Genomic DNA, 24,674 nt, shown 5'->3' with positions numbered 1-24,674 from the left:
GATCGTTGTGTACAGTGTCTCTGCCCTGTCGCTGGGCATTAGGGTCTGGGTTTTATAAATTCCTCACTAATAACCTGAAATATCCTTAAAAAAGTGAGAAAATGGTGCTGCAGCCTGGGCGGGCAGACATCGGCTCTGCCCCCTTTCCTGTTTTTCTGGCATTTAGGAACTACTTGACCTCTTGGCGCTCTTGCTTTTTACAGTAACGCACTTCTCATTAAAGTGCTTTCCTGAACACTAATTAGGGCGGTTTTCCTTTTGTAAATTAGCCTGATACGATCTATGTGTCTTGGCAGACACCCTCCGGAGCAGGAACCAAGGTCTTTGTGTTTGATCGCTGTTTATTTTGCAGATCTCCCTGGTTTTACTGTTCTTGGCTGCCTTCTAGAAAGTGCTCACAGGTGGAGGTTAATGGCAGGGAAATGGGGCTTTGCAGCTTGCCTGCCTCAAGAAACAGAAGAGTTTTGGGCACTATGGGGGCCTTCCAGCTAATGCGGGTCAATAGGGTGGTGTGGGCACACAGGAGCGCTTTCCACCGAGCTCCTTCCCATCCCATCCCAGCATCCTCACACGGTGTTCAGTGGAGGAGTGGGTCTGCAAGGAAAGGTACTGCCTGAGCCAACCTTTTAACGGGTGATGGAAAAAAAAAAATCCAATTAACACACTTATTCTGGGCAATTAAACCACTTCTTTTGACTATAGCCAGTGCTCAGAGCAGCAGACCCAAGCGACCCCAAACCCATCTAAATCTGGATGTCTGCGGAGGGAGGAAAGTCTACCTGTCTGCCAATGCTACCAAATAGGTTGTGTCAGCAATTTGCTGGGGACCAATGGTGCTCAGGAGGGGACGGACTTTAATCAGCTCTCATTTTCCTAATGCACTGGCAGATGGGAGTGGAGGGCACATTGCTTTCTCCGTCTCCGGTCACAGATGGGGCAGAGCCACCAGAGGTTTTTTGCGGGCTGAGAAATTCAGTGGTGAAGGTGACACTGGGTGCGGGAAGCCATCCTCTGCCTTCGCTCGCTGGGGAAGCTGGCAGCGAGCAGGGCATCCCCGGAGGGGTCCTGCCACCCTGGCTCTGCATCAGCCCTTGGGACCCCTCTGGGACTGGGCACCGTTACAGACCATCTCTACAAAAGCATTTACTGGTCCTTAACAAGGGAAGAGGAGAACTGCTGGGAGGCTTCACCTAGGGACCCCTGAGATTTGAGGCAGAGTTGACAAAGCCCCTGATGAAAAGGCAACTGTTTTCCAGTGCCAACGTGCCAGCCGCGTGGCACCATGTATGGAAAAGCACAGTGAAGCATCCCACCCCAGAAAGCTGCTGCCAGCATCACCCACGCCAGCCTGGCCGCACCAGCCCAGCTTGCTCCAGGGTCCTAGGGAGGCTTGCAGCGGGGGTCCGTACGGGCCATATCCAGAGCTTGGCACCCCTTCCCGGGCTGCGTTGAGCCATGCATGCAGTGTGTGCACTGGCGGGACTGTCCGTGCAGGGCTGGAGGAAGGGGAAGAGCAAAAAGAGCGGGACACAGGCTGTGGAGAGCATCCCTGCTTGCGGCGAGGAGGGTGATCGCCGCAGCCTCAGGGGGTATTTCTGCCGACCTGCGGGTGCCATGCGGAGACTGGCCCATGGAGGAGGATGCTTCCGAAAAATGTGCCTGAGACCAGGGTTGGCCTGGCCGGGCCCGCAGGTGAGAACGGTGGGCTGGGGGGTGAGCAGAGTCTGCGTCAAAAGCAAAGGCTGGGGATGAAAACCAGCAAAATACCTCTGGATTGGAGTAGTTTTCGTGACACGTGCCCGGACGTTTGCACACAGGCTCTGTGTTTCTTCTGCCGCTGTTTCCCAAGGGGTTAATTAAGCAGCACGTTTTGTCTGGTGGGATGAAGATGAAGGTAGCTGAATAGAGGCGTGTGAGCCCCAGAGAGCCCCGGTCCCACCTCGCCTGGGATGCTGAGCACCCCAGCCATGCCTCAGTCCCACCTCATGTACTATTTCTTTCTCCATCTCATCCTTATTTTTCCAGCCAACACCTCTCTAGGATCCCCAAATAGACCTGAAAGCCCAGGAAGGTTTGCATGAAAAAAAAGCAGCGAGCTGGCAATTATTCCATGTCAGTCTGCATAAACCCTCCTGCCTGTGCTGCCAGATTTTCCTTAATGTCTCCTTGTTTTTCCAGTTGTGAGTGATTGCTCAAGGGATCTCGTGGCAGAGAGGACTCGGGTTCACTCTGCACATCCCTCTCATCTCTAAGGCATATGCATGAAAATATGGGTGTGGGTCCGCTCCTCTTCATAAAGACAAATTAAATCTGCTCACGCAATGCCGGGCGCAGGCGGCAGAGCCGAAGTGTGTGGCTGTTTAAAATTCATTGGCCGTAGAAGTAAAAGTTTTCTTTTCTCAAATAGCTTTGCACAGCACTGTGCTGCTCCGTTTTCCCTAAACCTTAGTGGGAGGCTGGAATTTAATGTTTCCTTTGATTGTCTCCACAACTTGCACTGGCTTAACTGAGAAGCAGAAGACCCTCATTGGGTGCAAAACCTGCTGTGAGGACGATCCTGGCATTTTATTTGCAGCTTTCAATTCTGTAGTCTGCTGCAGTAGAAAGATGTCTTTGAAGCACCAGCATGGGAACAAGAAATTTTGCTTTTATTTTGAAACAGCATGAGTTTCTATGGTAGTTGCGCATCTATTTGTGTGTTATGTTTTAAGAGGAAAAAATAGTTTTCTCTGGAATAATTTGGCAGGTAGAGTCATGGATCTCTTTGGTGATTCTTCCTATTAATTAATTCTTCACCGTCTCAGGTACACTTTAGAAGAAAAAAAAAGAGAATTTGGTCCCAGTTAAGTTCACAATAATTAAATCACCTTGAAATACGTTTCAGTAAGTTAAACCAGAAAGACCTCAGCCTTTTTCCCTGTTAAGTGGGAAGCCGCAATAATACGGGGCAGGCTGGCACGCTCAGGCTCGGGGAAGATAACAGTGGGAAGGAGATTGCCCAGCAGCGCACAGAGGCGGTGGGAGCATCCCTGCGGTGCTGGGGAAATGAGGGACTCGGATGCAAACGGGCGCCTGAACACGGCTGAGCCGGCACATCCCGAGGCTGTGGCCACCAGGCAGGCACCACTGCTGCAGGGCTCCGAGCCGCATCGCCGGTGCGAACACGGGGACATCCATTATACATAATGGGTGTCAATAATGCATGGGAGGATAATGTTTCTGTCCTGCTGGAGGACTTTGGTGCAAAAGAGCAGACGGAGCAGTGGTGGTACAGCATCCTGTGCACGCTGGCGCTGAGACATGGTGGGACAAGCGGAGCGGCTGGACCGTGCCCACTGAACATCCCTAGGGCACGTTAAAATCTATAGGTGACACAGAGTGTTCCGAGGACCTGGAGGCGGCAGCACCAGTGTGGCTGTACCCATGCCGGGGTGAACTCACAGTGGGATTTTGCAGACAGTTCGATATCGAGCAGTCAAAGCCTGTTAGAGGGAAGGCTATTTAATTCCATGAGAGAATATCCCACCTCGTTTGCATATTAATCTCTTTGTTGGGTGCAGCTTTCGCGTTGCAGTCAGGATGCAGCTGAGCCCGTCTCACGGATTAACTGCCATCACAGTATTTTCCTTTACATAGGTGCATTTACTTTATGGCCATAGGGGTATTTCCTTCTTCCCTGTAGAGGCTCTTGCTGATTTACCTGTGCCCATGCCTGAACTAGCTGGGTATTATTAGTGAGCCCTGCATTCCTCCAGCCCCCGCCAGCACAGCACGGCCACTTACATCAGCCCCAAAAGTCTATTCCCTAAATTATTCAGAATTACTGCTTTTGCCTTATTTCTTCTCCAAAGACAAGCACACTTTGGAGGGTACTAAAAATAAATGGTTTTGTGGAGAACTGAATGTATTTTTTAAAGGAGATGGCTCCCATCGCTTTTCCCTGTGCAGAGGAAAGCCTAACCCTGCCTTTGCACACACTGTTACTGGTGTCACCCAGCCAGGGTAAGGGGCTTGGTGGCACCACAGGGGCTTGGCTTCAAGGAGGAAATGAGTGGTAGAAGTAACAAAACTCTGAAAAAAAATCCCAGTTACCCACCTGCAGCTTCTATCTTCATACTTTTTTTTTTAATGAAAAAGAATTGCAAAAAGCACCCAAGGTCCTGAGCGGAGGGTCCCAAGGACGCCCCATAAGCACTGGCTGGGGGATGGCTGGTGGGCTCCTGCCAGACCAGGAGCTCCAGGACCTCCTGCTTGGGATGCAGTGATCTTTCCAGTACAGCCTTAACTTTTGTTTGCTGGATAAAATGTCCTGGATGGAATTTACTTGGTGTGAAGCTGCCTCCTTGCTGGGTCTGCTCAAACCAGCATGCGCATCCCCCAGCTGACAGGGTAGTTTTAGCTTCATCCAGGACATGTGCTTATTCTTAGCCTTGTTTCTAAGAAGTGCTTTGTAAGCAGGAGCCCGTATTGGTTAATGCCATGAAACATTAATGACTTAGCAGGTGAGCTGCGGTCCTCCCGCAGAGCAGCTCCCCAGCAGCCAGCATGGCACAGGATGAGCCCGGCAGTGCTTTGCTTAGGGGAGGCACAAGCATTAAAGCCAAACCCAAGTCGTACCTGAAGCCAGCTGAAAAATATGATGAAGAGAAAAGGTAGGTAAAAGGGAGACTCGGAGGCTGAGGTTTTGGTTAGACGGCTCTGCAACACAGTCCGATGTAGGAAATTTGGAGGGGTGGAAAAGCTGCCCATCTGATGGCTGCTGCATCTTGCACCGCACTCTCCTGACTGCGGGTGGGTTGCAGTGTGGGTTGTAGAGTTTTTTCTCTACCTGAATAGAGCAGGTTGAAAAAGATGTCGCTTTTGTCATTTGCTTAATATAAAAGAGATTTGCATGGGGGGACACAGGCAGAGCCAAGCCGTCACGTGCAGCATCTCTCAGCCGGACCGGCCAGCTCCTCGGCTCTGGACAGGCTCCATGCTGCCCTGGGCTGCTCCCTACCACCCTGGCAGCCCAAACCTGGCGTAACCGGCTCACGGGGTTTGGCCGGGGGGGGCTGAGCCCAGCAGCTGCGGAGCCCCCTGCCACCATCCAAAGCTGCTGCTGTGGCCAGCAGCAGCCTGATGCGTCCCAAGGCAGCGATCCTTGCAACACCCCTCCCCAGCTCCCACTCTCCACCCATCAACGCAAGCCTATCTCAAGGATCAGAGCCTCCGGGGTGAATTAATTCACTTGGTGAACTTTAAAATGAGTATTACATTTCTCAGGAGCATGCTAAGACTTAATTAAAACTCCTATCTTTGTGCAAAACGGCAATGTAGGAATGCAGGGGGTTCGTTCCTGCTTTGGTAAGTGTTTCATGTCGGCTTGGCAAACCGTGCCTCAGCAATGCCGAGAAATCCCCTCATCTCCTCAAGGAGAAGCAAAATGAGAATAATGAGCTGGGTTATAATTAATCGTGCTCTGGGGACACGTTCTCACGACGTCTGGTGCTTCTGGTGGGCATTTTCTACAGGGAGCATCCCAATATACAAGAGGCTTCAGGTATGCTCCTGCCTGCATTCCTGGACTAGGTTATCAGGTTGCTCAAAGGGAAGGGAGGGGGAGTTAAATTTTTGCTGGGATTTGGGGGATTTTTTAGCTGTCTTACAGATGTAGGTTAAATATTTGCTCAGGGCAGAACAAATGCCTAATGCAAAAGGGCTCGCTCAGCGATGTGTTTCGATTGCTGGAGCTTCCCTTCATCCAAGTAAAAGGCGAATTAACCTGCCTGACTTAACAGCGGTGCTTTTCGGCTACAGAAAAGGCTGGGCTAAAAGCAAAGAGCCAAACCCACGCCGTGGTCACTGTCCCCCAGCAGCTGCAGGCCAGTGCCGCCAGTACCGTCTGCGGAGGGCAGCTGTGTTTTAGCGCTGATGGTCGTCAATATATCGAGCCTTCCCACTACCTGCTGGGTGCTCGCAGGAGGGTGCCATTGGCAGCGAGCCCTGCCGGTTGCTGCCTTTTCTCTGCCTGCCTGCAAAGCAGCATTTCTAAAAATACCTTCAGCGATGTCGTCAGCCGGTGCTTGCTCAGGTCACAGAGATGTGACATCCAAGAAAATGAGGACCGGAGCATTGCTGGGGGAGCAGGCTGAGATTATGCCAGCCAGCATCGGTGAATCCCTGTGGAAAGCAGGGTATGAGCAGGGTACCCGCTGCCTGCACAGGCTCCCGTGCTGCCCCCAGCCCATCTGGCAGCAAGCGGGCATCCCCTGGGATTTAAGGCACTCCCTTGAGCTAAATACCATTGCGGCCAAGGGAAATGGAGCTTGGCCGCCAGCGTGCATCCAACCCTGAATAACCCCACTTCTGGATCCTCGGGGATCCTGTCCCTGGTGTGCTGGGGCTGCTGGAAAGCCGTGCCATCCCCGCTGAAAATCAGCCCCACAGCTCGAAGTGGTGGGTCTTTTAACGCTCACGGGTGACTATTTGAATATGGCTGTTGGCACAAAACCCCTTCCGCATCTCAAATTTTGCTCCATGCTTATTCATTAAGTTATTTTTCTAAACTGGGGAATTCACGCATATGCCTGGTTAATTTAGACTTATTTGCTGTAACTGATACAACTTACGTGCATTGCATAATTGCAATACCATTAAAAACCTGAAGCATTCAAAAGCCAGGAAATTACTTCCCAGTTAAAGTCATTTACATAAACATTTATTTTACCCTTACAGCTTGTAAATGAAGCCAGTGTGATGATAAGGCATTACAGTTGCTATCGGAAAGTATAAAGTAACTTTACGTGTGTCAATATTATCACCATACCAGCCAAAGGAGCCGCACAGATAATAGGGTATTTATGCAAATCAGCACAACTGCTTAGGGCCTCTACGGGTATATATATGTACATATATATGTGTGGCTATAGGTGCGCACACATATATCCATCCACGCTGAGGGCTCTGTGCTGGGAACACCAATAAACTTCAGCTGAAGGAAAGGGGAGGCGTTGCGTTGCAGAGGCTGGGAGGTTTTTGCTGTTTTTTTTTCTGCTGCGCTGGTGGCAGGGGGAAGGCAGCTGCAGTGCAGAGGGGGAGGCAGCGGCCGGGCCAGGGTGGCATTTGCTTCTCAGGGACAAGGCTCTGCGCCAGGGGCATGGGGACATGGAGGTGACCCTTCCCAGCCCCCTTTCCCTGGGACGAGTGGCTGGAGCGGCTTGTGTCCCATCCCACGCTGCCGGTGACTCCCCATCACCCCCCATCCATGGGGCTGGCTCGTAGCAGGGGATGGGGCGGTGCATGGGGTCTCTGAGGATGCCCAAGAGGGAGACGACAGGATGGGAGGACAAGGCCGAATCCTGCTCCAAACCCGGCCAGCAGTGAGCGAAAGGCTGGGACTGAGCGTGGCAGGGTGGGAGGTGACAGACCCCTGGTCCAAGGGGAGCCCACCTCGCCGGCGGGCAGAGCCTTCTCCTTCCCAGCCCTGCAGGGCTGGCACCAAACCCGCACCATCTCCCAAGGGACCCCCACCCCTGTATCCCCGAAACCGCACAGGACCCGCACGCCCCACAGGTCAGCCCAACATCAGGCGTGCGGACGTGAGATGTCGGCACAGGGCACCCTCCGCCACGGATGCCAAGTTCAGTTTTGGTGTGGGAAATATCCGGTACTGCCAGTTAATTACCATGAACAAGTCCTGAGTAACTTGTGTCACCCAAACCAGCCATTAACATAATGATGGTGTGCGCAATACAGACAGGGAGATACAAATCACACCCTAAAAATGCGTATAAATTATATTTAAAGCAGAATTTTATATTGCCTTTCTGACACCAGGGCCTTTGGAGAGGTCTCGGGGCACGCTGTGCTGTTTTCCTCACGGCCGCGGGGTAGAAACAGGTTGTTTTCCCTGTGAAATCTGGGTCCCCGGGCCCTGGCAAGCCTGGGGTGCTAGTTGGCATCGGTGCCGGCGGATGCACCGGTGTTTGGGTGGGGACGTGGCGGAAGGCAAGGGCACGGTTCGTCACCTCTGGTCCTCCACATGAGGGTCACCAGCACCGCGATCACCTTTCGGGTGGTTCTGGCGGCTCTGTCCCCATCGTTCCCTGGGAAAGAGTGCCGCAGCCGCAGCCGTGCTGGGGTTCGGTGCTGGAGGGGCAGGAACACCCCAGTGAGCCATGCCGGCAGGGGTGTGCGAGCACGATGGGGGTACACCGGGGGTCCCCGAAGAGCACCGGGACAGGGGTGGGAAGGGCCAGGGAAACACCGGCGGTACCAGGGTCACACCGGGAGCTCCCCGGGGCTCTGACAAGGGGGGGGTCAGGGGAGCACGGCGGGGGGGGTGGAGCGGGACGCCCTGGGAAGAGCCGGGGGAACACCGGGGCTCCCCTGAGCTCCCCGGGGCTCCGGCAAGAGAGGCTGGGGCTGCACCGGGGGCGCACCGGGAGCTCCCCGGGACGGGGACGGGGCGGGGCGGGGGGGGGGGAGAATGGGGAGCCCCGCCTCCGCCGCCCGTCGGGGGGTTTCGAGGGTTTCCATGGCAACGAGAGCGGGGCGGAGCTCGCCGTTTCCGTTACCGAAGTGCCCGGGAGGGCGGGCCCGGGGCCGGGGCTGGCGTCGGCTGCCCCGCCGCTCCGCGCCCGGTGAGTGGCCCCGTGGGGGCGGCAGCGGCAGCGGCACCGCCGGGGGGGGGAGCCGGGCTGGATCGGACCGGACCGGACCGGACCGGACCGGGGCTGCCTTTGTCTGAGGGGGCTGGGGAGCGCCTGGCACGGAGCACCCGGGGCGGCGGCGAGAGTACGGTTCCCCGTTAGCCTGTAGCGGGCGGCAGGACCGGCACCGGCACCGGCGGAGCAGAGCGGGGCGTTGCCGGGCCTCTGCGCACCGGCACCGGGGCGGGGGGCGCGGGGCGGGGCTGCGCTTCCCGCGCACCGGGACCGGCACCAGCACCGGCACCGGGACCGGGACCACCCTGCCCGCCTGGAACCCGCCGCCCCGCCCCCCGGCCGCCGGTTGGGAGAACAAGGGGCGGCGGGCGGGGCGGTCCCGGGGCTCCGTGCCCCCGTCCCCCGCCGAGGCGGCCCCGGTGCCGGGTCAACGGGGGCTGCGCGGCCCGGGCAGGGCGCTGCCCTGGGCTGCCCGCGGTCCTGGAGTTAATAAAGCAAGAACTAACCCCCAGCTCGCGGTTAGGAGGAGCCTGGAAAGGCTTCAGGAATGAGTAAATTAATTACAGACCCGGTTTATGTCACATCCGCCGGCAGCCCGGAGGGAGCCTGGGGCTTTCGGCACCCCCGGCCCCGGGAGTGAAATCGGGATTGATGCAACTTTCTGTGGGATTCGGGACGCGGGGACGGGGTTGCCGTCGTGGTTTGTTCCAGAACGGTCCCCAGGGCTTTCATGGCTGGAAACTGAGGCCAGGCTGAGCTGTCTGTCCTTGCACTTATCCACAGAGGTATCGCGGTGCTCGGGACCCCCGTGCCATGATCACAGCCCGCAAAACCTGGGATCTGGGAGCCGTACCCTCGGCGAGAGCTGCCTGGAAGACGAAGGACCTTTCCCCGGACGGTGAGTACGGCGGTGGCTCGTCCTCTTCCCTTGGGGCTCAGCCTGCTGCGCTCACGCCCTTGCTCACGCCTGGGGAAGGAGAGGCCGGGAACAAGCCAGCCTGCATTTTTTACATTTCTTTCCGGATGAAGCTCGGGATTTGAGAAATGGAGACTCGGAAGCGGGCATGAAGCGGTAGGCAGCCGGGGGGGTGAGCAGAGAGGGCTGCCTCCATCTCCCTCCTGGCCCTTCCGAGCAGGAAGCTTAGGGAGAAAGGTTCAAATTTAACATGTGAGAAAGAAAACGTAGCGATACACATGGCAGGGAAGACGCAGGGCCCTTGCTTCTCCCCGGCCTCAGCTCCTTGGAAGGGCTCCTTATCTCGCCCCGGTGCACAGACCCCGTAGGTGAGTTTAGTTGAGGGCTTTTCTCTGCGGCGGCTGAGCTGTTTTGCAGGCGGGCAGGCAACTGCTTGCCCCAACCTGCAGCCACTTGTCAGGAAACAGCCCTTCCCACCTCCCTCGTCGGTGGTGCTGGAGGGGTTTCGGCAAAGGGGGAGGCTGAACCCCACCGTTTGGGCTTTTTTTGCTGTTGGTTTCAGTCTTCGCCATCCCTATGTGCTGGCAGCCACTTATCTGGGTGCTGCTTCTTCCCTGGCATTCGGGCCAGCCCAGCCTAATGCTGGTCAGCATCAAAGCCTCCAAAAACGGAGTTTTTCAGTGCTTCCTCTGCTCGGCGGCTGCCGCCGCCCGTGCTGGGATGGGGAACTCGTCGCCTCTTATCTGGGCATCCGCCAGCGCTTTGGAAACGCTCGATTTTCACGGCGCGCGCAAAATGTTATGGCTAATTACAGGCTGGGAAGAAGTCCAGAACGATGGACTGATTTCATCAGGGCACATCTCCCTCCAGATGCTGCTTCCACCTCAGGCCCAAGCGCCTCCGGATGATTTTAGGGAAAAAAAAACCTGCATTAGTGGGATTTTATTTGTAGGTTGTTGATTTTTTTCCTGCCTGCCGGAGAAGCCATTTGGCTGCCTGCAGTGGTGGCAGTGCTTGTGGCAGGTGGATGGGGAGGGGGCACAGGGTCCCCAGGCAGGTCCCATTGGGACGTAGCCCTCGCCAGCTGCTTTTCCTGTAGCAGAGGAGGACACAGCCACAGGAAAAAGGTCCTTGAGATGCTGTTTTCCTTCTGTGTGGCTCAGAGGAACAGGGAACTGCTGCCCTGTCTGCTTTCGGGTTTGACTGCATGACAAATAAAGGAAATATTTGGGGGCAGTGGAGGAAGGTGATGCCGGCAGGGTCCGTCCGTCTGGTTTCGGTGACGCAAGCCGGCTTTGGCAGCTTTTTCGAGATAGGATCGTGGGAAGCGGAGTGGCTTGGCGAGGGGCAGGGGTGGGAGGTCCCCAGCAGGGGGACAGACCTGGTCCTGCAGAGGACAGACGGATGCTACACCTTGAATTCTCATTACTAGTCATTGGCAACCAGTCTCCACCCCCTGAAGGGCTAATTTTTTTAATTAACTTAATTAACATTTTTAATAAAACTCATGCACTGTCTCTTCTGCACCAGTGCGGTGGCAGCGGCGGCAGGGTGGAGGAAGTGGGGTTGCTGAGCGAGGCTGAAGGCTGTGTCCATCCTGGGGTCTCGGCTTGATCCAGTGATGCTTTTCGCCCCATTTCAGGCTGTGGGCAGGACACACTCATCACCGGGAGCGGAGCGGGCGCCTCTTCCCAGGTTCCTCTGCTGCCTAAGCTTGTTCACCATAAAATCCTCCACGTGAGCTGGCCGGACGCTGCAAACCCCCACAGGCTCTGCCTGGCTCTCCAGGTGAGGAGCGCTGAGCTGGCCATGGCTCGGGTGGGGAGGGCGTTTTTGGGGTGGTGGGAAGCATCCTGCTGGGCCATCTCGCGGTGGGAGCTGGCCGCCTCGAGCAGAGCGCAGAGCTGCTGCCTGGGTGGGGAGGGAAAAGCATTTCCGGGAAGTTGGAAGGCATCAAAAAATGCCAGGGAACAGCCCGGAATAATATTTTCTGGGTCACTTCTGGGTCAGGTAGGCAGGAGAGCTCAAGGCAGAAGGGTGATAAGAAAATGCAGTGCCGTGAGATGGTGTTTGCCAGCAGGATGGAGGAGGAGGAGGAAGGCTACCGTGGCCAGGGACAGTGTCAGGACGCCATGTACTGGTGTTGCTGCCACCAGTTCATTCTGGGCTCCAGGCAAATCATTTAAATTCCCCTTCTTTGAAAAGAAGGAAAGCACCTTCTCATCTCACACCAGCCTTGATGCATTCCCTCCGGCGAAACCCTCCCGGAGTCTCAAACGCAGAGGCACCACAGACATGCGGCTTCTCCAGGAGGCTGCTACCATCACCTCCTTCCAAATTGCTCTCAGAAATTTGGCATGTACTGAGTATTCACCCCTCTGCCGGGGTGAGACAGGTTTCCCCGGCATCGCTGATCCACAGGTCAATGCCACGGGCTCTGAGATAAGATGTAAGTAAGAAAAGGCACTTTTGAGTGAGGCAGGGAGCAATTCTGCAAGCTCAGCCGATCGGCAGCGCAGCTTTCTGAAAGCATCCATGCCGTAACGCTTTTTTAAATGGTGATTAAAAAAAACAGATTTATTTTTTTTCCCTGCAAGCCAGTGATAGATGCGATAGATACAGAAATTCAGGACCTTCTCTATATTCCTTTCCCTCCTTCCAGATTTCTTCTCTGTTTTTTTCAGAGCTGTGCTCCATCCCACAGGGCATGGCATTACCTGCGCCATGGCTCGCCAGCGAGCAACTTCACATTCAACCTTGCCTGCAAGCCAGGGTCTTTTATTTTAAGGCTATAGAGAGAAAAATAGGTGATATTCAGTATAACTGCATGATCAAGCTGAGGGAAGGAGGTGTTTCTGGGGAGAACTAAAAGCAAGGTGATAAATTCATCACGGCAGCTTCCCGACACTGAAATCCCTCGGAGGGAGGGTTTCCCCCCCGGTATCCCCCTGCTGTCCTGTCCTCTGCGACCTCCTCCCTGCCCGCTTCTCCTGGCCAGCTCGGTGAAATGCTGGCTGCTGGCACTGTGACCACAACGATGTGCACGTTTGATGCCTCTCAGCTCTCCGTCCTGTTTCTTCTCGTGGACACAGGCCCTGCAGGAGGCGGCGGGTGAGCGGAGGGAGGAGAGCCGGCACCAGGCCCCAACACCAGCCACGGAGGAGCCACTGGCGTCCCCCCGTGAGCCGGCAGCTGCCAGGCCGGTGCAGGCAGCCTCCACCATGAACCTGGAGAAAGCAGGTAAGGGGAAGCTTGGATACGGCGGCGGGTGCTCAGGAGGAGGGATGCAATGGGATGGGCACCTGGTGCTGCTGGCAGGTACTGGGGCAACCTCTCCTCTTTTGGGGTGCACATAGACAAATGGCTGCGCTCACCAGGGGGGGATCAGGTCTCAGTAGAAATCAAACACCAGCCAGCTGTTGGATGATGCCAGGTGACGGATGAATTATTTAACTGGGTGAACAGAGCAGGTGAGTGTCAGCAAACCCACCGCTCTTTTCTCCCTCTTAAGGAAAACGTAACATTTGTGGAAACGCTTGCAGCATGCGTGGCTGTGCAGGGGCTGGTGAATCCCCATGGTTTCCCATCTTTCTCCGTCAGGACTGAATTGTCTAGGCTTGTCAGGGCACATCCCGGGAGCTGCTCCCCGTGTGGTCCCTGGCTGCATCCCCAAGGAGCTCCTGATGCGGGGCGGCTGGTGGGAAGAGGCAGGGATGCAGGAGGAAGGGAGTCTGCATGGCAATGGTAACGGGGCAGAGCCGTGGAAACAGCCACCTTTCCAAACGGGTTTCAAAGCATTTTGGAAAACAGGAGGGTGTGCATGCCGTGCTCAGACCCCGCGTCGCCACCAGCATGCCTGCCTGGCGGTAGACGGAATGCAGGTCTGGCTGGCACCTCCTCTCACAAGGATGCTCTTGCAGGAGGAAGGTGTTGGAGCAAGGAGGAGCACGTTATCTGTGCGGGATCACTACTGCCTGACAGTTTGAGTTGCAGCCGGGTGTCGTGGCTTTGAACCCAGCTCTGCAGAAGCCTTCGGTCCCAGCCCGGGATTAGCCTGGATGATGTGTGCAGTCACACGGTGTTTCCGCAGGAGCCCTGGTGCCTCCTGTAATCTTGTCTTATCCCTACACGCTCCCCAAGGGGCAAGAGCTGGCGTTCCTGTTAACTTTAGGAGTTTTGGGGTGGGTTTTGTGTGTGCTGGGTTTAAAGGGAACATCACAGTCACCTGCCTGAGCTCGGCTGAGCTTTCAGCATGGAAAAAAAGAAAAGCCACCACCCGTCAGTGCTCTTTCAGGGTATCCAGCCCAAGGCAGGGAGACAAAATCCGGCGATCGCTTCTGCAGACATTGCTGGATAAGTCCCACAGCACATAGTCAACAGCGGAGCCATGGTTTGGTCCCAGCATTTCATTTTTTGCCCCCTCTGCTGGCTCTTTATCTCCTTTTAAAGGTAGAAAGTCTGATTCACAGACAAAAAAGTCTTGTTTCTTGTATTCAGGATGTTTCCCATAAAGCAGGCAGCATCTGCCCACAGGCAGCAAAGCAACTCCCAGCATCACCTCCTGCCTTTAAAACCTCAAGTTTCTGGTGGCAGCGGATGAAATCCATGGCAGACAGGGAAGGGCGCCGGGCAGCCGGGATCCTGGCCACCGGTTCACCCGCCGCCGTGCCTCATCCCCGCATTGGGAATGAGTCAGGCCAGCTCATTTCTTCTTGGGAACTACCAAGTCATTTAGGGATTCATTTGGTAGGCTCTGATGTACAGCCAGGTTGGCTTCTGTCAGCACTGGTGGCTCTATTAACACACAGAAAATGATGTTTAAAATAATACTAGGAAGGTTAGAAAGCCAAATGCACAAGGATTAGGCAATACGGCCATTCAGGGTACCCATATAATTTTAATTTGGCTTCCATTATATTTGTGTGTAACGATGCAGTCTTTAATAACATGATCGCATACTGGTTTCCACCGGCACCTGCTCATTCAGAAAAAATGATGCCGGGATGAATCAGAGCGCCGTGGCGAAGGCGGTTGTTATCTGAGTGAGGCGGCAGCAGCTCAGTGCGTGATGGGGCTGGGTCCTGGCGCGGGGCTGTAGGCAGGCGCTCTGTCTTACGACCTGGGATGCCGGCATCGGCAGATCCCTTTGGCTCCCACCCCACCACAGGGGCTCGCCCAGCTGGCCGTGGTCAATACCGTGGCGCGCAGGATGCAGCTCTTGGCACGTCACTGCTCTCTGTGGGACTTCTGCAAGTCTCGCTTCCCACCTTCCCATCTCCACCACAGCCCCTGGGGACTCTTCCCATAGCTGGCATCTCATTCCCCAGCGAGGCAGCTGGATCCTGACCACCTTCATCTTTCCTCCCACTGCAGGAGGGAGGCTCTGCAGTGGGAAACGTGCCAGCCTGCCAGCGGCCCGACCCTTCCCGGTGATCCAGAAGGTGATGGCCTCCATGGCGCATCTGCAGGAGGAGAAGCTGCGGCTGCAGGAGGAGCTGCTGGGGCTGCAGGAGAAGCTCGCTGCCCGGGAGAACGACGAGCTCTCCCACTCTCTCCAGCTGCAAGGCCAGGTACAGTGGGCACAGGGGGACACCAGGGGGTCTGTCAGGGTCTCCAACTTCAGGCTGTGGCTTGGCCGGAGCACCGTGGTTCGTGGTGAGTGAGGACCATGCTTGGAAAGAGCATATGACCTCCCTCATGGAGCATCATCTCCGCTCAGGTGCATAGGGATGATTGGGGAGCTGGGTGCTCCTGAGTACCATGGCCGTCCCACCAGCTTTGGCTGTGCCTCCCTGGGGATGCTCACAGCCCCCTGATTGGTGTTACGGTGACACTGCAATAATGCCGGTGAGGGCGTGCAGCTCCTTGGACATGACGCGGCCAGGAGGGCTTTGAGCATCAGGGTCAGAGCCTCGCGGCAGTCATCCATCCCCCCAGCGCAGGGCCACCACTGCTGGATAAGCTCGTTAGACCAACCCAGCAGATTAATTTTAGTGACTTTTGAGAGTCAGGAGGTGGAAAGTGAATGTGAAGGCACAGAGCTGTCTGCCAAAGGGCAGACTGTTTTGGCCACCGCCACCAGAGCCCCCCCAAAAGCCATCTCCTGCGCCAGTGTGGCTGCATCCTCGGCGCGAGGACCTGGGTCTTCCCAGGGAGATTGAAATTCTGGCTGCGCGTAAAGGGATTTGCATGTGGCTGTTGTGGAAGCTGCTACAGTCAGGTTCTGCTTGTTCCACGGGTGTCAAAAAGGTGGAGGTAATTGTCCTGCATTTGGTTGGCATACTGTGCATGACACAAGCGTGAGCGCTGGCAGGATCCGGCCCTGCACCAGCCAGTTCGGCAGCAAGCTCAGCCAGCGCCGGCCAGAGCGAAGCACTGACCCAGACTTCCAAAGCTCAGGGATGGCCGGGCCACGGCTCGAGCCAGATCCGGCTGCCAAGGAGTCCCTGTCACCTCCAGAGAGCAGGATGCAGCTGGAGGTGCCTGAGCAGGTAGGGGATAGAGGTATATTGGCATTTTTGGGCACCGCTGGCACGGGGAGCGGTGGGCAGGCTCCGGCGTGCGTGTTGGCCAGCTGGGGTGGCAGCTTCCCCACAACAAGCCGTGACTTGATCTTCTTGGTCCCTCCCCTCTTTTAAAAATACTTTAAAAAAAAAATACCTTAATAATCTACCTTACTGAATATGGAAATGGGATTTTCCCACTCAAGAGCGAGGCCGGTGTGCTCGGCACACGCTCGGCCCCCCAGCTGGAGCCAGGGAGCCCCACTGCAGAGGGAGGGGGGTTCCCAGTGCCGGCAGGGAGCAGCTGCCTTCCCCAGATCGTGGCTGTAAGCGTGTGGAGCTTGCCTGCGGAGCCCCCGGCTGTGCCCTGCCGAGCGCGCGGGGCTACACAGGATGTGCTCGCCCGCCGTGCTGCCGTTTCCGTAAGGGTGCGGCTTAATAACTTATCGTCATTAATTACAGCACCATGTCAGCACATCTGCATTTGTTATTAATCAGCAGTTCCTAAATTATGGTCCATGGAGGCCCGGTTGCTTAGAAAAAGCTGGTTATTTGGATGGGGAAATAGCCTGCCGCATCCAGGTGAGGGATTTGGCGGCACAGCGGCTTCCCGGCATGGGGAAACTGGGAACTGGGCTGGGATCTGGGGGACGATGGTGAAGCGTGCAGCCAGGTCCGGCTCCCTCCGGGGTAAGTTTTGGGGAAGCAGCGATACTCGCCCAGTGGCCATCGGTTTTTGGGCACAGGGCCGAGGGACAGAGCAGGCAGGCAAACCCCATAAAAACATGGCCCACGAGACCACTGGCTTTGCTAAGCACTCGCCGCCACTGTTATTTTGAATAACTGCATGTTTTTTTGAGCGCCTCACTGGTCCCTGCACAAAAAATTGGAGGGTTTATGAAATCCACCTGGTTTTGCAGGGAGGATGGCCTGGTCCCCATGGGATGGGCAGATGCCCAGACAGGAGTGGCTGGGGAGCATCCTCCCCTTGGACTCGGACACGTGGACTTCTCAAAGAGCTCCTGCTCCCTCTTTCTCCCAAGATAACTTTCCTAGAAAGAAAAATAGAGAAAGCAAAGCAAAGCTGTGTTGCAAGGGCAGGACAAGGTGCTCCTGGCTCTTTAAACACAATTATGGATAGGTTTGTTTTTTTCCTTCTCCAAAGACGATGCTTTTTTTTTTTTTTTTTTTAATAATGGTTTCTGCTAACGCTCAACATGGACAAATTATACCCACGGTCGAACAAGGTCGAAGCAAGGCTTTCATTAACGCTCATTTTAATCAGCTCATGTGAATCAGGCGCTCAGAGCGAGGTGGAAAATTAAGGCATAACAAAGGTGCGAGCCAGACTGGACGTTGGTGGCTGGGGTGGCACCACGGGGTCTCCTCCAAAAGCTGCTGAGATGCCTCCTGGTTAACCTTGCCTGTGTTGACAGGTTGAAACTCTGAAGGCGAAGCTCCTGGAGCAGGCACAGGAGATCGGCCGGCTGCGCTCGGAGCTGGTGAGCTGCCACTGGGCTCAGGCTGCGCCACCCTTGCCCCAAGGGACGCCGGAGCTGTGGCTCCCTGAGGAGGAAGGGGGCAGACAGGGAGGGGGTAGAAGGATTAAAACCTCCCCAGGGTCGCGGTTTGGACCCTGCGAGCCACGACAGAGCCATTGAGACGAAAGTTTGTGGGATTTTCTGTCCAACGCAATATCACAACCAGTAGCCCTGGGGCGTAGCTGGCAAAGGCCCCCCCAACACTGTCGCCCTGTGGTGGGAAGTGAAAGCCCCCCCCCGGGTACAGTGGGGGCTCTCTGACGGCAGGATGGGGGCTCCCTGGGCACAGTGGGGGCTCTCTGACGTGGTAGGCTGGGGGTTCCTCTGGTGCCGCAGGCTGGGGCTCCCTGAGTGTGGCAGACCAGGGGCTCCCCGGGGGCAGCAGGCGGAGGCTCATTGATGCAGCAGGCTGGGGGGTCCCCAGTGTGGCAGGTGGGGGCTCCCCTGGGTGCAGTGGGCTGGGGGCTCCCTGGGGTGCAGCAGGCTGGGGCTCCCCGACATAGCAGGCTGGGGGTCCCCTGATGCTGCAGGCAGGGGCTCAGTGGCAGCAGCAGGCAGGGGCTCCCCGGACTGCAGCAGGCTTCCATCCCCTCCCATCGGCAGGGTGGCACAGATGCGGAGAAGCACCGGGACCTGCTGGCGGCCGAGAACGAGCGCTTGCGGCAGGAGATGAAGGCGTGCGAGGGGGAGCTGCGGGAGCTGCGGCGGCAGCAGCAGGCACCGTGCCGGGACTGTGCCCACCTCCAGGTGAGTCACCGGCGGTGGCGGCGGTGGTGGCAGGTTGATGGGTACCCGTGGGTGACGCGGCCTCAGCTGTGCTGTTTCGGGGCCAGGAGAACGCCGGGCTGCAGGAGCGGCTGTCCCAGCTGCAGCGGGAGGCGGAGGAGATGCGGGCCAAGCTGGCGGAGCTGGACCTGGAGGTGCAGCAGAAGACGAACCGCTTGGCCGAGGTGGAGCTGCGGCTCAAGGACTCCCTGGCCGAGAGAGCCGAGGAGGAGGAGCGGCTCAGCCGGCGGCTGCGGGACAGCCAGGAGACCATCGCCAGTCTCAAGTCCCAGCCCCAGCAGATAAAGGTGAGTGCCATGGGGCTCTCCATCTCTCCTGGCGGGGCAGGGGGAGCTGGGCTGGGTGCCTAGCGGTGCCCAGCGGGTGCCCTGCAAGCGCCACCCATCCCACTGCCCTGACCACATCAGCGCAGCATCATGATTTTGTAAATCAACCCCCTTGGGCCAACACCGGCTCCATCCTGGGTGCTGCTTCCCCAGTACACCCCATCTCTGGGTGCTTTTCCTCCCAGTACATCATCAAGACAGTGGAGGTGGAGTCAGCCAAGGCAAAACAAGCCCTGTGTGAGAGCCAGTCCCGAAACCAGTACCTGCAGGAGCAGGTGGGGATGCAGAGGCAGGTGCTGAAGGAGATGGAGCAGCAGCTGCAGAGTTCCCAAAAGACGGCGGCTCAGCTCCGAGCTCAGGTCTGAGTGCAACGGGTGTAAATCAGAAATCACCCCGCCCGGCTCCACAGCAGTTCTTGTCTGCTTGGTGCTCGCCAGGTGATGTGGCGCGGCAGCAGGTGGGCACCGGCTTGGTGATACCCCTCCTTGCTCCTCTCCCAGATCATGATGTACGAGGCCGAGCTGGAGCGAGCCCACGGGCAGATGCTGGAGGAGATGCAGGCGATGGAGGAGGAGAAGAACCGCGCCATCGAAGAGGCATTTTCCCGTGCCCAAGTGGAGATGAAGGCGGTGCACGAAAACCTGGCGGGTGAGGAGGGGGCAGGGGACTCGCAGGGTCACCTGGCCGGTGCTGGGGTGCTTGTGCTACCTGCCCCTCACCCTGCCTCATGCCTGCAGGTGTCCGGACCAACCTGCTGACACTGCAACCAGCACTGCGCACCCTCACCCACGACTACAACAGCCTGAAGCGTCAGGTCCGCGATTTCCCCCTGCTCCTCCAGGAGACCCTGCGGAGCGCCAGGGCTGAGGTAAGCCCCTTGGGACCGCTACCCCAGCTCCCCGCTGTGTGGGGTGGGGATGCTGTGAAGGTCGCTGAGCCGCTGCTCTCCATCCGCCCCCCCAGATCGGCCAGGCCATTGAGGAGGTGCACAGCACCAACCGGGAGCTGCTGCGCAAGTACCGGCGGGAGCTGCAGCTCCGCAAGAAGTGTCACAACGAGCTGGTGCGGCTGAAGGGTGCGTGAGGAGGGTGGCGGGTCCCATCACGGGAGAGTATGTCCCCGAGGGGCGGGGCAGGAGGGACAGAGGAGCATCACGCTGCTGCACCCCAGCACCATGACTTGGGTGCTCCGCATCCCCATGAGATGCTTGGGTCGGTGATGGGATGCTTCGGTCGGCAGCAAGCTGCAGCGTTCAGCCCACCTGGTGTTTGACGGTGACCAAGGGTGGCAGCAGGATGTGCCGGGGCTGACACCGTCCCTGCATTCCCCCCCCCCCCCCAAGGAAACATCCGTGTTTTTGGGCGAGTCCGCCCCATCACAAAGGAGGATGGCGAGGGCCCGGAGGCGGCCAACGCGGTGACCTTCGACGCCGATGATGATGCCGTCCTGCACCTCCTGCACAAGGGGAAGCAGGTGTCCTTCGAGCTGGATAAGGTCTTCCCCCCACAAGCATCCCAGGAGGAGGTGGGTTCTGCCATCCATGCTGCTGCATGAAGGGGGGATGCAGCCACCTTCTCCTGACACTCCCCGGTCCGCCCCCCCCCCCCCCCCCCCCAGGTGTTTCAGGAGGTTCAAGCCCTGGTCACCTCCTGCATCGATGGCTACAACGTCTGCATCTTCGCCTATGGGCAGACGGGGGCAGGAAAAACCTACACGATGGAGGTGAATTTGCCTGGCTTTGCTTCCCTTTTCTTCCTTGGCTTCCCATTCTGTGGTGCCCCGTCTTCGCACCCTCCCCTAACCAGGCTGGTGGCCAGCTTGGACCCAGGGTGCACCAGTGATGGTCACTGCTGCTCTCGAGGGGTTTGTGCACCTCTCTGCAACACCACCCTGGGCTTTGCTCCTGCTCAGGAAAAAAATGCAGAATAAAATGCCAGAGGGTGTTTTCTCCCACCCCCCATTAATCACCCCAATCCATCAGGGAACGGCAGCCAACCCAGGAATCAACCAGCGAGCCCTGCAGCTCCTCTTCTCCGAGGTGCGGAGCAAGGCAGCCGACTGGGACTACGCCATCAGCGTCAGTGCCGCTGAAATTTACAACGAGGCGCTCAGGTACAGGGAAGGGGGGAAAAACTTTCTGGTGGGGCGAGTGGAGCTGCTGGGGAGCTTGCATCAGTGGGCATCACCCCATGCTGCTCTCCTCCCTGTCCTACCAGTCCTGCCCTAGCTGCACAGCTTGTTCCCGGGGCCTTGGGCGCTAGATTTGGCCGTGTAAGGATTTATTTTTAATTATTTTTCAGTGCACACCACCCTTGCAAAGCACCCTCCCTCGAGCTCCATTACTTATACAGGCTCCCAGCCCTGCCATCGCTCCTGCTTCCCTGGCGCTGATGTAGCGGCTGGGGCATCCCCCTCTCCTCCCTGCCCCTGCTCCCCCGGATGTTATATTTAGAAATAACTGACTGGGAGCTGGGAGCATGAGAAATATTTTCCTCCCCTGCCCAGCCGCAGGCAGGAGGGGGTGGGATGAGGCTGCAAGCACATCCGTGTGGATAATGAGGACTGGGAATGGCAATAAAGAGCAGGGATGGGAGTGTGGTCCGAGCTGGGTGGGAGCGGGCACATGGGGAGCTGGAGAGCCAAGGCCTACAAATAGGATGTGCAGACTCCCCGGGAGGATACAGCTGCTCTGGCAGCCTTGGCACACAGCCCTGAGCCGTGGTGGGGATGCCGTGCCAGAGGGGAGCCAGCTCCTGTCATCCCCCCGGGGTGGGGATGGTGACGGGTACCCCTTTGCCCAGGGACTTGCTGGGGAAGGAGCCACAGGAGAAGCTGGAGATCAAGCTGTGCCCCGATGGCAGTGGGCAGCTCTACGTGCCTGGGCTGACCGAGTTCAGGGTGCAGAGCGTGGAGGACATCAACAAGGTGCAGGGAGATGGGGGGGCGGTGGGAGCAGGAGGGTGGCACGATGAACTGGGGGAGGGGGGGGAGTGTCGCTGGTGTGTGACCCCCTGATTCGGGAGCATTTCTGAAGTACCGGGGAGTGACAGAGACCAAAATAGGTCCCTGGGTGCGATGTAACGGTCACTGTCCCATAGGGTGAGCCACAGGGGGTTAAAAATAAAAGTGTGGGGCCCCAGCGGCTCCCAGGGGATTAGTGGGATGCCGGCTGTCACCGCAGTGCCCTGCCTGTCACCCTCTGCCTTCGGTGTGTCACCCAGGCTGAGACCTGACAGCAGTCATCACCCCAATGGACCAGCACCTCGTTGGAGGGCTGTAGCTCAGGTTACAGTCCCAGGGGTCCCCGGGTCATGGCAGGGGTTGTGGTGGGTTTGGGGCAGGCTAGCCTCACCCCCCACCTCCCTGGGCTCCCCCAGGTCTTTGAGTTCGGCCATGTCAACCGGGCGACGGAGTGCACCAACCTGAATGAGCACAGCTCCCGTTCCCATGCCCTCCTCATCGTCACCGTCTGTGGCCTTGACCGCAGCACGGGGCTCCGCACCACAGGTAGGTGCCAGACGGCAAGCCCCTCACCGGGGCGTCTGGGCCGCGGCATCCCCAGGGGTACGCAGGGTCGGGCGCTGACGCCAGCCGGGGCGGGGGTTTGGCTGTGTGTCCCTAGGGAAGCTGAACCTGGTGGACCTGGCGGGATCGGAGCGGGTCGGGCGGTCGGGCGCAGAGGGCAGCCGGCTCCGCGAGGCGCAGCACATCAACAAGTCCCTCTCGGCATTGGGTGACGTCATTTACGCCCTGCGCTCCCGGCAAGGCCACGTGCCCTTCCGCAACTCCAAGCTGACGTACCTGCTGCAGGACTCCCTCAGCGGCGACAGCAAGACCCTCATGATGGTGCAGGTAGGGGCTGGGCACCTGGTGCCTGTCGGCATCCCCGCGGCTGGTCAGCACTGTTTTTGGGATGGGTTTGGTCCCTGCTCACCCCAGTGCTGGGGGGGGGGGATGTTGGAGGCAGGAGCTGGGCTGGGACCAGGGGACTGGGCTTGCCTATGGGGACATCCTCCAGTCTGCACCTGCAGTGCCAGGGGCAGCTCTGTCCCCATCTCTGCACCCCAGACAAGGCCGAGGGATGGGGGGATGAACTGAGAGGTCCACGATCCTGCCTTCCCTGCCTGCACACTGGTGCTGTCCCTATGGGCAAGGTGTCCTTGCACGTTGGCATCTCCCTATCCCCTCTCTTGCTGGGAGGATTTTATGCTCTGGCAGCTCTTCCATCCCTGCCCTGTGACCCCCCCCCCGAGTGCCTGCCCCTGCACCGAGCCCCCTCAGGGGTGCCTGAGCCCCTGCCACCTGCTGCGGCTTTTTCCGGCTGTCCCTCGCGCCAGGGCAGTTGGTGACAGGGGATCCAGCTGGCTCAGACGCTGGCCCGGGCATGGATGGACGGGGCTATCCTGGGAGCGGCGGGTTAATAATAGCATCTCGCCGGCCCAGCGTGTTTGCCGGGGCGGGGTAGCCCTGGGGGTGCAGGCAGGCGGCAGGGTGACTTTCTACCTGCTCCTGCCTGACCGCAGGTCTCCCCCGCTGAGAAAAACACCAGCGAGACGCTGTGCTCCTTGAAGTTCGCCGAGAGGGTTCGCTCGGTGGAGCTGGGTCCCGTCTCCCGCAAGGCTGAGCTGGCCTCCTGGCCCAGCCAGGAGCAGCTGGAGGTAACCAAGGGGCCGCTGGTGCCCTTCCTTTTCCCCATCACCCCAGAGGGTCCCCCTGTTTTGCCCCTATGTGTGGTCCCCAGGGCTGTTTGCTGTTGAGTGTCCCCTGGAGACACCTCCGTTGGGGACCATCAACTGGTGAGATGCAGGCTGTCCCCAAGCAGCGGCATCCAGCCGATGCTGCCACCTTGCTTCTTCCAAACCCTGTTTTGCAGCAACCCTGTGGGACCCCCAGAGCATATTTGGGCACCCCTACCCAGGCAGGCACAATCTGCCCGTGAGCCCATCCCCATTCCTTCCCTCTGGGGACTGGCATGGGCTGACCCTGGGGCTGTGCCCCATCTCCCCCCCAGGGTGACTCGCCGGGGACCACGGCACCCTCTGGCCGGGGCCACGCGTCCCCCAGCCCGGGGCAGCTCTCTGGCCGTGCCGCCTCCATCCGCAGGAAGCTCCAGACCTCAGGTGGGTGGTGGGGCACCGTGGTCCCACTCTGCACCCCGTCTGCCTGGCTGGCGTCCCTCCATCAGAGGAGGCTCCCGCCGCCAGCCTTGTCCCAGCCAGACACTGGCAGGCAAAGCCTGTGTGTGGGAGCTAGTTGATTTGTAATCACCTCATTAACTAATGGCTAATTAGCCATCGGGAGCCCGGTTAGCACTTCCCCAAGAGCACCCTGGTGCAAAGCCGCTGTGGGCAGCTCGGGGTGTGCAGGGCAGTGGCAGTGCCCTTGGGCTGAACTTCTCTCCCCTTTGATTCCAGCCTGAATTAGGGGCAGCCAGGGCTGCCAGGTGAGTGCCTGCGGCCGGGAGCCGGTGGAGGGCTCTGCTTCGGCCCTGCTTCCCGGGCAGGGCAGGGGTGCTGGGCAGTGCCGCTCGCGGGGATGCTCATGGGGATGCTTGTGGTACCAGCTCAACGCAGCACCTGCTGAAATGTCACCGGATGGGGCTGGGGCAGCACTGGCCCTGTCCCCTGTCCAGTGTGACCCACGTGTGTCTCCATCCCCAGGGAAGCTGAGGCCGGTCCCCATGTGACAAGTGCCAGCCCTGGCACCAAACCCACTGCAGGAACCAGACCCTCATGGTGCTACCAAGAGCTGGCTGCTGGAAGACATGAAGGCTTCTGTGCCATCCCCTTGCCCACCAGGACCCACGACCAGAGGGTGATGGCACCTCTCACCATGAGCAGCACGGGGCTGAGCTCTCCCAGCAGCCAGACCCCTCTCTTAGCAGTGGGGGCCAGTGGTGCTGGGCAGGGATCTGCTCTGACTTATTTTTGCTGGACAGCTGTTTTTAGCCAGAG

The 24,674-nt window shown here is 58.1% G+C and overlaps 1 protein-coding gene across 6 annotated transcripts; it reads left to right on the top strand.

The window, feature by feature from the left end:
• Positions 1–843: 843 nt before the first annotated feature.
• Positions 844–24,629, top strand: KIFC3 (kinesin family member C3). 6 transcript variants are annotated; one of them, XM_052796496.1, is made up of 22 exons: positions 8,145–8,624; positions 9,432–9,546; positions 11,207–11,352; positions 12,657–12,804; positions 14,938–15,134; positions 17,504–17,569; positions 18,212–18,355; positions 18,442–18,681; positions 18,906–19,079; positions 19,221–19,368; positions 19,458–19,588; positions 19,684–19,795; positions 20,063–20,244; positions 20,338–20,442; positions 20,702–20,832; positions 21,522–21,645; positions 22,098–22,227; positions 22,343–22,572; positions 23,244–23,378; positions 23,732–23,840; positions 24,135–24,163; positions 24,381–24,629. In XM_052796496.1, exons 1-21 carry the CDS (start codon positions 8,160–8,162, stop codon positions 24,137–24,139), a joined length of 3,237 nt encoding a protein of 1,078 aa, XP_052652456.1. In that variant the 5' UTR covers positions 8,145–8,159; the 3' UTR covers positions 24,140–24,163; positions 24,381–24,629. The 6 variants fall into 6 exon arrangements, with proteins under 6 accessions (XP_052652457.1, XP_052652458.1, XP_052652456.1 ...); XM_052796497.1 differs by lacking the exons at positions 8,145–8,624; positions 24,135–24,163 and adding an exon at positions 844–1,692; XM_052796498.1 differs by lacking the exons at positions 8,145–8,624; positions 24,135–24,163 and adding an exon at positions 3,181–4,652.
• Positions 24,630–24,674: the final 45 nt, after the last annotated feature.

The sequence above is a fragment of the Harpia harpyja genome, chromosome 9 (genome assembly GCF_026419915.1).
Source record: "Harpia harpyja isolate bHarHar1 chromosome 9, bHarHar1 primary haplotype, whole genome shotgun sequence".
NCBI lineage: Eukaryota > Metazoa > Chordata > Aves > Accipitriformes > Accipitridae > Harpia > Harpia harpyja.
The sequence above is the reverse complement of the archived record's forward strand: the minus strand, read 5'-3'. Positions and strand labels throughout refer to the sequence as shown.

Bases quoted from the DNA above. Each gene is read 5' to 3' on its own strand.
- KIFC3 (XM_052796495.1), top strand. From the start codon at position 8,160: ATGCCGGCAGGGGTGTGCGAGCACGATGGGGGTACACCGGGGGTCCCC. The intron at 9,547-11,206 runs GTGAGTACGGCG...GCCCCATTTCAG, and splicing joins GAAGGACCTTTCCCCGGACG to GCTGTGGGCAGGACACACTC. The intron at 19,589-19,683 runs GTAAGCCCCTTG...CCGCCCCCCCAG, and splicing joins TGCGGAGCGCCAGGGCTGAG to ATCGGCCAGGCCATTGAGGA.